The sequence below is a fragment of the Oryctolagus cuniculus genome, chromosome X, assembly GCF_051225735.1.
Source record: "Oryctolagus cuniculus isolate XC-2025 breed Fujian yellow rabbit chromosome X, ASM5122573v1, whole genome shotgun sequence".
Lineage (NCBI taxonomy): Eukaryota > Metazoa > Chordata > Mammalia > Lagomorpha > Leporidae > Oryctolagus > Oryctolagus cuniculus.
Window position 1 is genome coordinate 33721155 of NC_142888.1, and position 15319 is coordinate 33736473.

The 15319-nt window shown below is 54.4% G+C and overlaps 1 protein-coding gene across 2 annotated transcripts; it reads right to left on the reverse strand.

Moving 5' to 3' along the window:
• Positions 1 to 2206: 2206 nt before the first annotated feature.
• On the reverse strand, positions 2207 to 13663 carry TFE3 (transcription factor binding to IGHM enhancer 3). 2 transcript variants are annotated; one of them, XM_051827096.2, is made up of 10 exons: positions 13237 to 13663; positions 10917 to 11030; positions 9605 to 9908; positions 8692 to 8937; positions 8507 to 8611; positions 6647 to 6764; positions 5952 to 6008; positions 5734 to 5809; positions 4510 to 4657; positions 2207 to 4018 (listed from the first exon to the last, which is right to left on the reverse strand). In XM_051827096.2, exons 1-10 carry the CDS (start codon positions 13350 to 13352, stop codon positions 3575 to 3577), a joined length of 1728 nt encoding a protein of 575 aa, XP_051683056.1. In that variant the 5' UTR covers positions 13353 to 13663; the 3' UTR covers positions 2207 to 3574. The 2 variants fall into 2 exon arrangements, with proteins under 2 accessions (XP_051683056.1, XP_051683058.1); XM_051827098.2 differs by having other exon boundaries at positions 9605 to 9843; positions 13237 to 13600.
• Positions 13664 to 15319: the final 1656 nt, after the last annotated feature.

The window sequence follows — 15319 nt, forward strand, 5'->3', positions numbered from 1 at the left end:
AACAGGAAACTGGATTAGAAATGGAAGCAAGACTCAAACCCAGGCACTCCAGTATGGGGTAAAGAAGTCCAAGTGGCATTTTCACTGCTATGCCAAGTGCCTACCCCTATAGCCCCAAAATGTGATAATTTGCTTCACTGAAGCCAGCAAAAAGGACTCAGCTATGAAAATGAAAATCATAATCTCATGTAATCTGGTCACTCTATGTTATGTTTATAAAATAAAGATTGGGACCGGCAATGTGGTAGCAGGTAAAGTTGCCACCTGCAGTGCCAGCATCCCATATGAGCACTGGTTCGAGTTCCGGCTGCTCCACTTCTGATCCAGCTCTCTGCTGTGGCCTGGGAAAGCAGTAGAAGATGGCCCAAGTCCTTGAGCCCCTGCACCCATGTTGGAGATCCGGAAGAATCTCCAGGTTCCTGGCTTTGGATTGGCCCAGCTCTGGCCATTGCAGCCATTTGGGGAGTGAACCAGTGGATGGAAGACCTCTCTCTCTAATAAATAAATAATATTTAAAAAGATTATAGCAAAGTAGAGGAGAGAAAAACATAAAGGCATCAAAGAGCCATATGTCTGAGGATTGAGAAGCACAAGTGTGAGGGGAGTCATGGTGACCACGCCCATCCCTGCCCTCTGGGGTCACTGTCTGGTGGGGGAGACACAGGGATCAGACCTGATGCCTGCAAGCCAGGGTATGGCTGGGGAATTCCACACAAAATGCTATTTCCCAGGCTTCATGAAAACACTTAGATCTGTTCATTTCCACTTAAATGCTTCCCAAATAGCAATGTCTTGTTCCAAAATTGAGTTGCTTGCCTATTCCTTGACCTTCAGTTTTCTCTTCACCCTTTCTACCATTTTGGACACCTGTGTTATCTTCCAGGTGACATTTCCATATGCTTTTTTTTTAAACGAAAGATTTATTTATTTACTTGAGAGGTGGAGTTTCAGACAGAGAGGGAGAGACAGATCTTCCATCTGCTGGCTCATTCTCCAATTGGCCACAACAACCAAAGCTGGGCTGATCGGAAGCCAGGAGCCAGGAGCTTCTTCCGGGTCTTCCCCGCGGGTACAGGGGCCCAAGGAATTGGGCCATCTTCTACTGCTTTCCCAGGCCATAGCAGAGAGCTGGATCAGAAGAGGGGCAGCCAGGACTTGAACTGGCACCCATATGGGATGATGGCACTGCAGGTGGAGGCTTAGCCTACTATGCCACAGCACTGGCCCCAATGTATTTCCTTATCAGTTTCAAATATGAACTTGTGAGTGGGTGTTTGGCCTCGTGATTAAGGTTCCTGCCCCCCCCACCATGGGAGACCTGGATTGAGTTCCTGGCTTCTGTTTTTGGCCAATCCCAGCCCCAGCCTGTTGTGGACATTTGGGGAGTGAACCAGCAGATTGGGAGCTCTCTAGGTCTGTCTCTCAAACAAATGAATTAAATAAGTAAAAAATAAGCAAATTAAATTTCCAATAAAATCATTTCTCCCAGGAACAGGCATTGTGGTATAGCAGATTAAACCACTGCCTATAACCCAGGCATCCCATACTGGATTCCACTTCCAATCCAGCTCCCTGCTAGTGCACCTGAAAAAGCAGTGGAAGGTGGCCCACGTGCTCAGGCCCCTGCAACTCAAGTGGGAGACCCAGATGGAGCTCCTGGCTCCTGGCTTCAGTCTGGCCTAGTCCTGGCTGTTGGGGCCATTTGGGGAGTGAATAAGTGGAAGGAAGATATCTCTCCCTGGCGCTCTGCCTTTCAAGTAGATAAAAATAAACTTTTTTTTTTTTTAAGAAGAAATCTCCTCTCCCACTCTGCCCTCAGTGACGTTTTCAATCTGCAGCCGTCACTCGGCAAACTTGACTGTTCAGTATTTCAGCCATTTATAGGCTGCCCACCTTCAGAAGTGTTACTTAAATTCTGCCACCAGGCTTCTTCAAGCAGGAAATGGGAAGGAGAAACAGCACAATCTGACCAACATTCCTCAGAGAAACAAATCAAGTGAAACAAATGGCAGCCGTTCGAATGGGGCCTGGCAGGTCTTTTGCAAGGCCAACAGCCTTTGTTTGGAGGTTGATCTCCTGCCGCCTCGCTTCCCATCTCCAATCTCTCATCCATCCCTCTCCAGTCTGTTTCTTCCAAGAACCTTCAGCCTTTGTGCCCTACACGGGTCATGTTCACTGTACCGTCACAAACGAGGACAGGAGACTCTTTGCCAAAGTTAAAAGCGCATCAAACACGCCTAGCATTTATTATTTTAATCCCAAACCTACAGACCCCTCAGCACACCCTCCCTGGGGCCTGGCCCCAGCAATCCAAAGCCGACAGCCTTGGGTGTAAGTGGTGGGAGGGGTGGGCAGTGGGTGGGGAGTGTCTCTGGATATCTCAAATGGAGGGATTCCTCCCCATGGAGAATGGGGTGGGGCCCAGAGGCTGGGGGTAACCTAGCTTCGGAATAGGGGAGTTAAAAAAAATGAGGGGAAACAATATGCTTTTGTGACCCACGCTCCAGGGCTCTGCCTCGGTGGAAGAGGTTTCTACCTTTTTCCTGGGCTGTGGATCTTGCAGAAATGTCCCCTTCCTTCATCGTGTCCCTCTATGCCCTGAAGTCCCGATTCTGGATGCCTGGCCTCAGTCCCTGCTATCCCCCATCCCCTCCCCACACTGCTGCGAGGAAGAAGGCAGGAGTCTGCCCAAGGGTCAGGGCCTGAGTCTCACTCCCTACCTCGGTCTGCAAAGTCAACCCGTATGATTTCAACATCTTGTCCCCTTCCTCTAGAGCAAGGTCGGCTCAGAGCCCTCCTAAGCTAGGTGGGCTTGGTCCCAGGTTCAGGCAGGGGAGCTTAAGTACCACTCTTCCCTGCAGCGTGGAATGCTTGGGTGGGATGCTGCTGATGGGCCAAGGGCACGGCTGTGACCTCCACGCAGGGGCCTCTACACCTGAAATGCCTGCGCTGGGCTGTTACTACAGGGAAGGGAAGGGGCCTAGCGCCGCCATTCCTAGAAGGCCAATACCAAGTTCCTAGGCAAAGGGGCCACGTCTCAGTCTCACTTCTGTTCCTTGCCTGAGCAGGGCAGGATTCAAGGGGAAGGCGCAGGGCTGTAGCCCCCGGCAGTGGGACCTCCATCATTTTGACTCCTCTTCCCTGGTAGCCTGGACTAGATTGGTGGTTTGCAGAGAAGGGATGGAGCACCATCCTGACACCTTCTTTCCCTGGGAGATCGAGCTAGGACGGTCCCCAGGGTACAGGGCAGGCCCTCATCCTGCTTCCTTCCTTCACTTGGGCAAGAGCAGGTCCCACGGCGGCAGGGGCGAGGCTGTGATCCACAGGGCACAGGCCCTGACCTCACCACTTTGGGGAGCCTTCTCCCTCTGAAATACCTGCACTGGGCTGGGCCTTTGGGGATGGGGAGGAGCCTCATCTGACTCCTCCTCCTCCTTGCCTGATCACATCTCCTCTGCCCCCAGTACACCTGGGCAGGGCAGTCTCACGGGAGGGTGGGGGAAAAGGCAGGGCCTCATCTTGACTTGTCCTCCTTTCCTGGGCGGGGAAGGCCCAGGGGAGGGGTGAGGCCTGATCAGGACTCCTCCTCCATGCTGAAGCTGCTGCGGCGGCTGCTGGCCTTGGAGACAGCAGGGGATACTGAGGAGAGCAGGGGGTCAGAGGCAGCCCGCAGTGGGGACAGGGCACCCCCCGACAGTCCTCCCACCACCCCTTCCTCCTCCTCCATCAGAATGTCCTCCAGCCCTAGGTGGAAGGGGTCCCCCAGGTCTCCCAAGTGGTCACTGGGAAACTGCAGGTCCAGAAGCGCGTCCGAGGGTGGTGCCGGGGGCTGCTGGTGGGGGGCACTCTGGGCCGGTCCCCCCGCTACATGGAACGTTGCTGTGCCTGGCCTGCTTTCCTCCTCAATGTCCAGCTGCTCCGGCTTGAGGCTGTCAGAGGCCGAAGTTGTGGCCAGGGAGAGCAGCCCTGGGGTGGGAGGCACCGGGAGACCATGGATCTGAGCCTGCAGTTCCAGCTCCTGCAGAAGAGAAGGGATAGGGGCCGGATAAGATGGGGTTCACAGTCCCCAAGAGGCAGAGGAGTGGAAAGGTTAGGAGGGCAGAATGCCTGGGCTCCAACACAGCCCCTTACCACTCAGCAACTGTGAAACCTCAGGCAAGTCACTTAACATCTCTGAGCCTCAGAGTCCCAATCTGTAAAATGGGTATAATAGTAGGCCCTGTCTCCCAAAGTTGTTGTGAAGATTAAATGAGCGAATGAATCAAAAGCTCTTGTTACAGTGCATGGCCTAGACTCAGCACGAAGCACACCAGGTAATATCCTTTATCCTCCTTGTCAAGGTTAGGAGTCTCCGTTATCATAACTGTGATCATAACCATGTGAGTGGCGAAGCCCGGGGACATGCCATGCCACGCCAGGAGGGGAAACCCTGGCCTGTTTTCCCTCTGCCTCTCCTTGCAGCAACCCCCGCCCCCACCCCACCCCTGCCACCGTCTCTTCCTTCCAGACCTGAATTCGGAGCTGCAGGCTACGGTTAGCCTGTTCCAGGGATCGCTGCCGGCTCTCTAGGTCTTTGGAGCGTTGCTGCTCCTTCTGCAGCTTGCGGATGTAGTCCACAGAGGCCTTCAGGATGGTGCCTTTGTTCCAACGCATCTCCCTGTGGGGCCCGACGGGGAGGAATGAGAAAGCGCTGCGTAAGGAAACTTCAAAAAGTTGGTGGAAAGTGGCATGAAAAGATAACGATTATTTTGATTCAAAAAAAATTGAAATCCATGCATAGTTCTGTCACGATATGTGTTATCCATGAGCTCATTATTACTGAGGCGACCTCATAAGTGTGGGTTTCAACATTTTCTTGCACCAAGATAAACATATCGCCCAATTCCATTTTTCTGCGAACATTCTGAAGTGCACTCGTAAGGGGAGTCTCTCTGGGGCTAAGGCGAGTGGCAGCACACTCAGGCAGAAAGAGCACCGCAGCACAGGCCTAGAACTTGAGGTGGGGGCATCCAGAAGGTAGAGACCGCTCAGAGGAAAACCCTCTATCCGGAATCTTCCAACAGTGCCCCATCACACCCTGAGCCCTGGAAGCCCCTTCTTGAACCCGGGTCTCTCTGGTTCAGCTCACGACAGTCACACTGGCCTCTCAGTGCTCCTAGGGCATGGACAGTCATTCCTGTCTCTTGGCCTCTTTTTCAGCTGTGCCCTGCACCTTGAACTTGCTCCCCTAGATCCCCGTGTGGCTGCCTGCCTCGTCTCCTTTTAGGCCTTATTATGCCTGGTCAGTTGCAGCCTGTCCTGTCCCCACGTGCCTCACTCCAGACTGTCACCCTCCCCAACCATCCCCCATCTTCCTTCCACTCTTCATTCTCTTCCATGGGGCCCATCCTAAGCCTCTGACTTAACTTATCTGGCCTGCTATCTGTCTGCCCCCACTAAAACAGCAGGTCCATGAGGTCAGGGATCTTTGTGGGTTTCATGCCCTCTGATCCCTGGCACAGAGCAGAGGCTCAACAATAAGTCATGAAAGAATAAAGGGAGTATTGCACTAGCAGCAAACTGGGGGGTGCATGTCCTACAGGGAGCAGATGGGGCACACAGACCATTCCAGGGTGCACAGCGGGGGTCTATGGCCATGCTCAGGCTGAAAACGGCCAGAGGAAAACTAGTGGGCGAGAAAGCCTGGTGCCCACCCCATCTCCCACCGGCCCTGGATTGCCGAGCCAGACTCACGGATCACTGGACTTGGGGATGAGGGTGCCCAGTTCCTTGATCCTGTCGTTAATGTTGAATCGCCTGCGACGTTCGACTTCAGAGGTGGGAGGAGAGAAAGAAAGAGTGGGAAAGAGTGGTCAATGGGTGAAGGAGGGACAAAGGAGAGGCTGTGGGGATACTGCAGGCAGGGGCCCGGGCATGCAAGGCAGGGCAAGCGCACAAGGTCTCTGGCTTACTCAGATTGTGATTATCTTTCTTCTGCCGTTCCTTCAAAAGGGCCTTTGCCTCGGTCTCTAGAAGAGAACAGCAGTGGTCAGGGCCTCTGCAGCCATGAAAGACAGCAGCCCAGGGGCAGGGGTGCTGCGCAGAGGCAGGGGAAGTGACTTTTTAAAGAAAGTGTTTCTATTTTTACGATTCTTTAAAAATGTATTTATTTATTTGAAAGGCGGAGTGACAGAGGGGAGGGAAACGGAGGGAGAGGAGAGAGAGAGAGAAATTTTCCATCTACTGGTTCATTCCCCTAAATGCCTGCAACATCCTGGGATGGGCCAGGCCAAAGCCAGGAGCCAGGAACTCCATCTGGGTCTCCCACACATGGGAAGCAGGAACCCAAGGACTTGGGCCATTACCTGCTGCCTCCCAGCATGCATTAGCAGAGAGCTTGACCTGAAGGAAGGCGTGCACCACGATGCCTGCCTCACAGTTGTTTACAAAGCCATGGTGACAGGCCACTTGTTCAATCCAAGAGGAGAGAACGCGAGAGGCAGCTGGGTAAAAGCAGGCCAGGAGCCATACAGAAAAAGATGGCAAATAGCTCGTATTCCTTCGTGCTCTGAATGCCCCCAGATCAGGCTCCGTTCCAGAGCTGCTAGGCACAGGGCTCACCCCGGGGATCCAGATGAGGGTACAGGGCCAATACCCTGGCACTTACCAGAGATCTCCCGCTTGATGTTGGGCAGCTCTGCCGGACAGGAGTTGCTGACGGTGATGGCTGGCGTGGCCACACCCTGACTACTGTACACATCAAGCAGGTTCCCTGACACGGGCAGCTGAGGGCAGAGAAATGGTTGAGACAGACCCCTGGCACCGTTCTTCCTCAGAACAAGGCTCCTGACCCTGCACACAAGCCGAAGATGGGGCCCTCTAAGGCAAGGCTTGGCTGAGTCAGCCAAGGGAGCACGCTTCCTTGGCCTTCAAGGTGACTTCACATGCAACACAACAGGGAGGGCAGAGCTTTGCAGGGGGACTGCGGCCTGCCTGGCCTGCTCATCCTGCAGCACCCCCCCCAATACAAAATTTGGCAGTGACCTCCGATGCCCCCCTTCCAACTCCAAGGCTGCCTCTGAGACAAATACTGGAAAACCACTCTTCTCAGGTCACTGTCGGCTCTGATGTGACATTCCAGTCCTTTAGCTCCTCCCCACACCACATTCCAATCCAGCATTCTTGGAGCGCTCCAACCCAACCTTTCTCAGACCTTGGTGAATTGTCATGGCAACATTCTACCCAAAATCTGGCTTCTGGAGAGTTCCAACCTAATCTCCAGTCTTTTGTTCTGATAAAGTCACACCAGCTAGGCACCACGGTCTCCTGCTGCCATGTACTGAGGTGCTGACTCCAGTGTCTTCCTGCTTAGTGTTCTTCCTCACTAAGTATTCAACTCAGCCTGCTTGTATGTCAGCCTCAGGTTTTTCTTCCCCTTCCTTCACACTATCCTGGATATATTCTACTATAATACATGGAATCTCTTAAGTACATCCAAGTCCCACCTCTTGAAGAGTCTGCATCTCTCGAAACCCCCTCCAGCCTGCTGATCTAAGACAGAGTCTCAATTTCTGTGTCCAACTCAACAGAAAGTTCCAGAAATCAGTACCATTTATACAGATGCTGCTATCCTCTTTGTAAGTTGGATAAAAAGGAAAGCTATAGGCAGCTTGTATGTTCCAGAGCAAATTATAAGATTCCTGGAATGTTCTAGAAACATTACAATCCCTTGCTCTAGGATGTTTTGGCCACTCTCTACAAGGACACATCCTCTTGGCCCACTTTACTGCATGAGACTTGGGATACTCCAGTCACTAGGAGGTTCAACCACTTACTATAATCCATACCAACTTTGGAGACTTTTGGTGTGGTCCAGTTGCAACATGGTCTGGGTATGTCCCAATGACCTGAATTTCATTGTATGTTTAAATTGCTAAAAAGATTCCCAACTCTTGGTACTTCCCAAGCAAAATCCAAGTGCCCTGATATGCCTAACATCACCATGCATTCCCCACACCATGTATATCAAAGTCGACAAGGCAGCATCTTCCCTGTCCTACATCAAGGGGGCTATGAGGTCCATTATAAAGTTCTGGGAGGAATTTCAGGAATTCCATGCCCAGAAAGCCTTCTACCTCGCCATATCCCAGAAAGGGAGGGGGGAAGAAAAAATAAAAGGCCATATCCACATATCCACATCCATAAAAACTCCAGTCTGAATACAGACTGGGTTCTCAGTTCTTTCCTAAGATGTCTACCAGGTCTGTCAGGTGGACTCTCTCCATTAAACTTGGCATGCTTACTGCTAATCATAACAACAATAATGATAATGTCTACAGGCTCACCTCTTGATCCAGTCCAACACAAGGCCCAAGAGTATGGGTATGCCCCATTCTCATCGCAAGGACTCCCTCTCCATTCTAGTAAAATGCACAAGGGACTCATCCATCTACAGCTACCACAGGTGCAGCCTTAGTGATAAAGGGATGCCCTCAGTTTCAGGGAAATCCCCCAGCCCAGGACCTACCGTGCTGGGGAGCTGCAGCCCCGCAGTACCTCCCGGCAGATAGCTGAGCATCTCGTCATTGTAGCTGGACTCGAGGCTGATGATCTCATCAATGACATCATCGATCTGGGGGCAGAAGCAAATGTGCTATAGGCTTGGACAAATTTGGAGAGCAGGGCACAGGGGCACTGTCTGCAGCCTCTTACCTCCTTTTCTGAGCTGGACCCAATGGTGAGCAGCGCCATGGGGCTGTTGGGAGCACTGCCTGTGGGGCCGGTAGCATGGGCAGCCTCAGGAGCAGGGAGCGGCTGTGCACTCGCAGGCCCTGGCGGTGGGGTGAGGGCCTGGGACGCCAGCTTGGGCCCAAGTGTGGTGGACAGGTACTGCTTTACCTGCTGCCGGCGCGCCTGCTGCAGGTGGTAGCGCGTCGGGTTCTCCAGGTGGGTCTGCACCTGTGTGATGAAGGGGGGCGGGCAGGAGAGGGGAAACGACAGGAAAGCAAGGCTCAGGGCTGACACTGCCCTTCCTAACCCATCTGCTCTTGGGTTCTGGGAGACAAACTGGGTACAGAATATGAAACCCCCCCAAGTACTTGTGAGAGTCCCTCTTTGGGCCCAGATACCCTTTCTCAAAAATCTCAGAACTCCTTCATAGCCCCCAAGATCCACCTATGATTGACAGGATCCCTTACAGTTTCTGGAACACCCTGGCACTGCCCCGTTAGCTCCCCGTATTCTGATTCCACCTGACAGGCCTAGGCACCATACCTGCTTTCTTCTAACACTGCAAGGGCAGAAGAACTTTTAATGTATCACATGCATACAGGAAGCTCATCCTACAGACCCAGGGCCCCCAGGGTACTTAAAAGCCCCCATGGTCCACCAAGGCATCCTCGGGGCCCCCAAGAACCTCTTACAGCTCCCCAACAATAACTCAAGAACCCTAAATGCACAGGACACGAACAGATGATTCAAACAGAATCGGAGACCTTCCTTCAAAGTCCTTGAGACTTTGCTCAAAAGCTTACCAAGACCCCCCAGGGCCGCCCCCCGCCCCCAAGCTCTGAGAATTGCTCAGCAGTCACAGGAGTGGGTCCCGGGCCTCTGGGTCTCACCTTACCTTGAGCACCTCCCTGGGCACCTGAGCAGGAGGCGGACGGCCCAATGTGTGGCCCCCAGCAGAGACACCAACCACGGAGATGGCAGGAGAGGCAGGTGCAGGGCTGGGGAAGGGAGTGGCTGCAGCCTGTTCCCGACGCTCACGCTGCTCTTGCTCCTGCGCCTGGGCCCGCATTAGCTGCTGTCGCAGCAACACCCGAGACGAAGAAGCCGACGACATGGCAGGGGTCCTGGAGCCCCCTGTAGAAGACGACGCAGAGAGTGTCGCTGGGGTGGCTGGTGTAGCCTGAAGTGATATTGGGAGGCTGTGGAATGGGAAATACGGGGCCACATGTAAGCTAAAAGTCTTGTCCCAAGCTTAAGGTGGGGTGGATGCAGGACCCAAGCCTGGCTGCAGCCCTCAGGGGTCATAGTCTGATGGCGGAGACCTGGGCACGGGATCGGGTCCTGGCAGTCAGAGGTCACAGGTCGGTGGAAGAATGTTAGCACTCAGACCTCGTGGTGGAGCCTGGATGTGAGCCTGTTCCTGTGTCAAGTGGTGATGCCACTGCTGAGCCCTGCCAGAGGGGATGTGCCCCACTTCAAGGTGTGCAGCAGCAGAACTGAGGCCCTGGAGGAGAAGGTGAATGCCAAGGGCTCCTAAACCCAACTTGGGGTTGGAGATGCTCTGTGAGCTCCTGGTGATAGATAGTGGTGGTGGTGGGGGGAGTGGGGAGGGGCCGGGTTAGAGGGGCAGCCCCAGGCCGGACTTCCCCCCCTGCCTGAGCCTCTGGTCCCGGGAGCTAGGCAGTCTTGAAAATCTCAGAGATTTCACAATCCTCCCTTCCGGCCCCCTCTTCCAGGTCCCCTCCCCTCTCTTAGAGCCCAGGCCGATGACTCAGCACATTTAGACTTCCAATGGGGGGGGGAGGAGTGTGAGGGGGGCAGAAAGAGAGAGAAAGAGAGAAGAGACCCATAGGGGGATCCTCATGGGCTGAGAGAGGTGGGTTCTCAGAGTGTGGGAGGGGGCTGAGCAGGGGCTGGGGCTGTGGCTCCGCCCACCTCGGGTGCCTTTAAGCAGACCACATCCTGTGTGGGGAGACTCCAGGCTGGCTGGCATATTTGTGTATGAATGGCTCTGCAGGTGGAGTGGAGGGAGGCAGTGGAGGTCCGGATGGCCCCCCTAGCTTGGCCGCTGGCTATTCGGTGTGGCAGGCTCTTTGTGGCCCCTAATTTTGTCATCTGGAAAATGCAGGCTGGTGGGAGAAAGGGTTGGGCTGGCGCTGGGGGGAAGCAAGGCTGAGGAATGGGGGGGGGGGGGGGCGGAGTCATACCTGGACCGGAGGGGTAGGGGTTGGCTTTTGAGTTCGTAGAAGCTGTCAGGATCCAGGATGTTTTCTAACTCGATGTCTGCAACAATTCCGGATTCCGGAAGCAGAGAGTTCAAGCTGAGGGGGGGGGGGGGAGGCAGGGGTGAGGGTCAATGATTGTATGAATTCCTCATTCTCTTCTCTGCTCCCCTCGACAGAGAGAGAGAGAGAGAGAGAGAGACCTATAGAGTTGGCCACCCTGCTGGGTACCACCACCAAGAATCCCCACATCTGCCAGCCCTCTCCCGTCCTCAACCCCCCGTCCCTAAGAGTCAGAATAATGGGTGCCTGGATCCCAATCCCCTCACTCTAACAATCACTTGTAACAACCACCTGAGCACGAGGAAAAGCAAAGGAGTTAGGAATGCCAATTCACTTGACACAAGGATCCCTGACTCTGCAGTCAAAGTCCTCCCAGCCCCCACACCCTCTACTGTTTTCCTGACAGTTGAATGTGAGCCCACATGCGTGTACACACACACACACACACACACACCAGGTGGGGGCATCCCTCAGCCAGAACAGTCCCTTGTAAACACAACACTGACTGCATCCCAAAGAGAACCCGGGGTCTGTGATTTGCTTTACGTAAGAAGCTACCACTTCCCAAAGGAGTTTTTTCCCAGCCCCAGCCAGAGTTCATGGGCTGCCAACACACACCCAAATATAAAAATGGAAATATCAAAGACTTCCACACTCTGGGTTTGCACGAGGGGGATCGATCTAAGTGGATGATCTGCTTTATAGAGCATTCTTTTCTTTTCTTCACCGCAGGAGCCGGCCCTGCCCTCACCTGCTTTTTTTTTTTTTTTCAGAGATCAAAACACAACCTCCCCCCACCCCAACACCAACACCCACTGGCACACAAAGTAAGAAGTCATAAACGCCCCTCCCTTTCAAGTCTGCCCACTGCTGTGATCCAGGCTGTTACAAAGGAGTTCAAAGGCACTGAACTGATATATACTGAGAGGCTCCTGCTCAGCCCTCCGCGCTGGGTGCCAGGACCCTGGCATGGGGGGGCCACTACCACGCACGTGCACCCTGGAATTTAGTCCAAGACTTTCAGTCCCTCAGAGATTGTGACTTCACTTGACAAGAATTCTCTCCCCTCCCCAAGGATCTGTCTTCCTTCCTCTCCTCACCCTCAGATGGGGCCCTAAAACCACCCAGGAAGAGGAAGCTCCCGGAGCCGCTGAGCTCAGCACAATCCCGGGCAGAGAGAAGAGGCAAAGCCCCCTCCCAGGAACACACACACACACACACCCTGCACACAAGTTGGAAGAGAGGGGCGCGGGGTGGGGGGGAGTGGGCAAGGGTGTGGACAGGAGGGCTGGGACTCCAAGGCCCACTAGATGAGAGGAGGCCAGCAAAGACCCACCCAGGCAGGGACAGCGTAGTCGGTACTCACTCCAGCTCTAGAAGGGAGTCAAGATCACCTCCCCAGGAAGGGAGGGATGGACAGGGAGGGCGAGATCAACAGCAGAGGGGTGTGTGGGCAGGGCCGCCTGAGTGACAATAGCAACAAGACCCTCTGGGTTCCCAAATAAGGTCTGAGGCTTTTTCTGGGCTAAGAGGTAACATCATCCCCATGCCCTCAAGTCTGCCAGGCCGCTTCCCATTCAAGCCCCTAAGGAGTATGGGAAGAGGGCTTTCCCACTATCCCTGAGATCTGCCCCGGCTGGCTGGGTGGGCAGAGGTGAAAGGATTGTTATGCCCAAGTCTTGCTGAATGTTTTGCTCTTCTAGCTCGTTCACGCATACTCATTCACACGGCACATCGGAGACACCCCCAAACCGACCCGATTCATGTTAGTCCCAAACACAGCTACCAGCCACTGGGAGTCACCAAGCTGCCAAGACAGCACCTGTGTCCCCCCCCCCCAGGACCCCTTCACCAACACTGAAGGAAAAAGATTCCAGGATTTCCTTAAAATCAGTGCTTCGGCTGACAGTGTCCCCTCAAATTCATTCCCCTCACACCCGGCCCAAAGACGTCAGATTCATCCTATAACCAGAATCCCAGTCCCCCAAGTTCACCAGGTTCTGGATACTCCAGAATCCGACCCTCTAGGCTCAGTCAAGAGCCCCCCGAATCTGCACTCCCACTACTGCTTTAAGCCTCGGTCAGGCAGGCCACTGCCGGATTCCTTAGGTGCCCCCCCACCCAAGACGGGTACCCCGATGTCCTCAAGGGCTAGGCCAAGGGCCTAGAATCCTAGTCTGGAGTTCCCGCTGCCCCCAGATCAGACCCCAGTCTGCACTCCCGGCCCCAGGCGGCCCCGCACCTGAGCAGCTGGGCCGAGTCGGCTGGCCTGCGCTCCTCCAATAGCACGAACACGGCTCGGGGGCCCTCCGCGCTGGCCTCTACGCCGTCCCGAGCTGGCTCGGCCGCATGAGACATGACGCCCGGTCCCGGGCGAGCCCTGCCAGGCCGGTCGGGCCTCGGCCCGGTCCCCCTAACAAAATAAGAGTCCCCTTCCCCCCGCTCGCCACCGCCTCCTCCTCTGCTAAGCCATGGAGCCAGTTCTGCGCGGGCGGGCGGCGTCGGAGAGATGGGATGGGCCGTGAGTCATCCCCCGCCCTGAACGGACCGACACCCCCCCAACCTAACCCCGGACGACCGCCCTCCTCCCCCTCGTCCTCTTCCCCCTCCTCCCGGGGCTGGGGAAACTCCACAGGAAGTGACCACACAGGCGATGGACGGCTCATCGGGCCACACCCCCTAGTGAGGCGGCCTATCTCTGAGTGCGGTTCGAAGGCCCACCCTAAGCCACGCCTCCTACGCGAAGGGAAAACTACATTTGGCCCAGCCTCGTTCCGAGAAGGGAGCACCTAGGCCCCGCCTTCAGTGGCAGGAGCAAATAGGCAAAATGTAATTTGCTTAAGCCACACCTCCTGCTTGCATCACTTTCTGAGCCGCTCCCCCTCCTCTCAAATTATTCCACCTCCCCGCACAACATTAAGCCGCTCCTAGACTGCCCCGCGCCTGCGCGCTGGTGACCGGTCGGCGCCTAAAGGGTGTCTAGGTCAAGTTTACGGCTGTGGAAGTGCGCTCCCTCCCGGCCAACATTTGTAATAATTTGCGCCCTAGACTGCGCTCCAGCCTGGATCTTGCCTTGCTCCCTGGCCAAAGCCATAACTATGAGGCAGAGGCAGCGACATTCCCTGCAAGTGCGGGTCAGAAACTCCGCCCTCAGTACTCGCAGTCCAGCCGCCCATCTGGGCTTCTAGGGAGCCTTGCGCCTTTGCACGGCATCTAGAGCGGTTGTTGTACTATGGTCGTTGTGCCACGCAGTAGATGCTTAATAAATCCTTAACAGATGGATGGATGGATGGACAGATGGATGAGATTTAGATCTGGTCCCGCCGGTGATTGACTTCTGGGATCATAAGGAGCCCCTCTGCTAGCCTTAGCTTTTCTGGCTTGTCAAGGGGTTCATACCCCCTGTCTGGCAGGGTTGTTGGGATTAGTGATAAATCATGAAAAGCACTAGCAGGTTGTTTGGCATACAAGAAGCCCTCCAGAAACTGTTTAGCTCATTTGTTCGTTCATCCAACGTGTATTAAGCCCCTCCAACTACCATTGGTGTTACACGCAGTGGAAGCTCCTGTTCATATTTTCAGGTGCACATAGCTTGCAGAACACCTTGTACACCTAAGCTTCTTTCTTCAGCTGGGCCTGCGGAAACCGGGCTTCTGTTTGCCTTGCACCTTCTTGTGGCTAGCACTTTTATTTCCCAGATCTGTCCATTGGCTTGATAAACAAGCCGATCTATGCGTGCACATACAACCTCCATGTAATAAAGATGACAGTTCTTGGCCAAACTGACCTTTAAAAAATAAGTACATTCCAATCAAAATTCCAAAATGGAACTTGTAAACCGGTGTTAACATTCTGATGATGCTTTAAATGTGTGAGAATTATTAATTTACTCTCTGCCTTTCAAAAAAGTCCTCCCCCCAGCTGTTCCTCAGTTGATACTGAACCAGGAGAAGCCATGTCAAACCCAAGGGTGAGGGGCCGGTGCTGTGGGTCACTTGTTTAGTCCTCCGCCTGCGGCGCCGGCATCCTATATGGGCACTGGGTTCTAGTCCCGGTTGCTCTTCTTCCAGTCCAGCTCTCTGCTGTGGCCTGGGAGGGCAGTGGAGGATAGCCCAGGTGCTTGGGCACCTGTGCCCACGTGGGAAACCAGGAGGAAGTACCTGGCTCCTGGATTCGGCTGAAAAGCTATCATCAGGGCCAGCGCTGTGGCATAGCAGGTAAAGCCACCGCCTTTAGTGTCGGCATCCCATATGGGCGCCAGTTTGAGTCTCGGCTGCTCTACCTCCAATCTACCTCTCTGCTATGGCCTGGAAAAGCAGTGGAAG

Coding starts and splice junctions, on each gene's coding strand:
- TFE3 (XM_051827096.2), bottom strand. CDS start 13,352: ATGTCTCATGCGGCCGAGCCAGCTCGGGACGGCGTAGAGGCCAGCGCG. Junction 8,938..9,604: donor TGCCCAGGGAGGTGCTCAAG/GTAAGGTGAGAC, acceptor TTCATCACACAG/GTGCAGACCCACCTGGAGAA. Junction 4,658..5,733: donor ATCCCCAAGTCCAGTGATCC/GTGAGTCTGGCT, acceptor CGGGCCCCACAG/GGAGATGCGTTGGAACAAAG.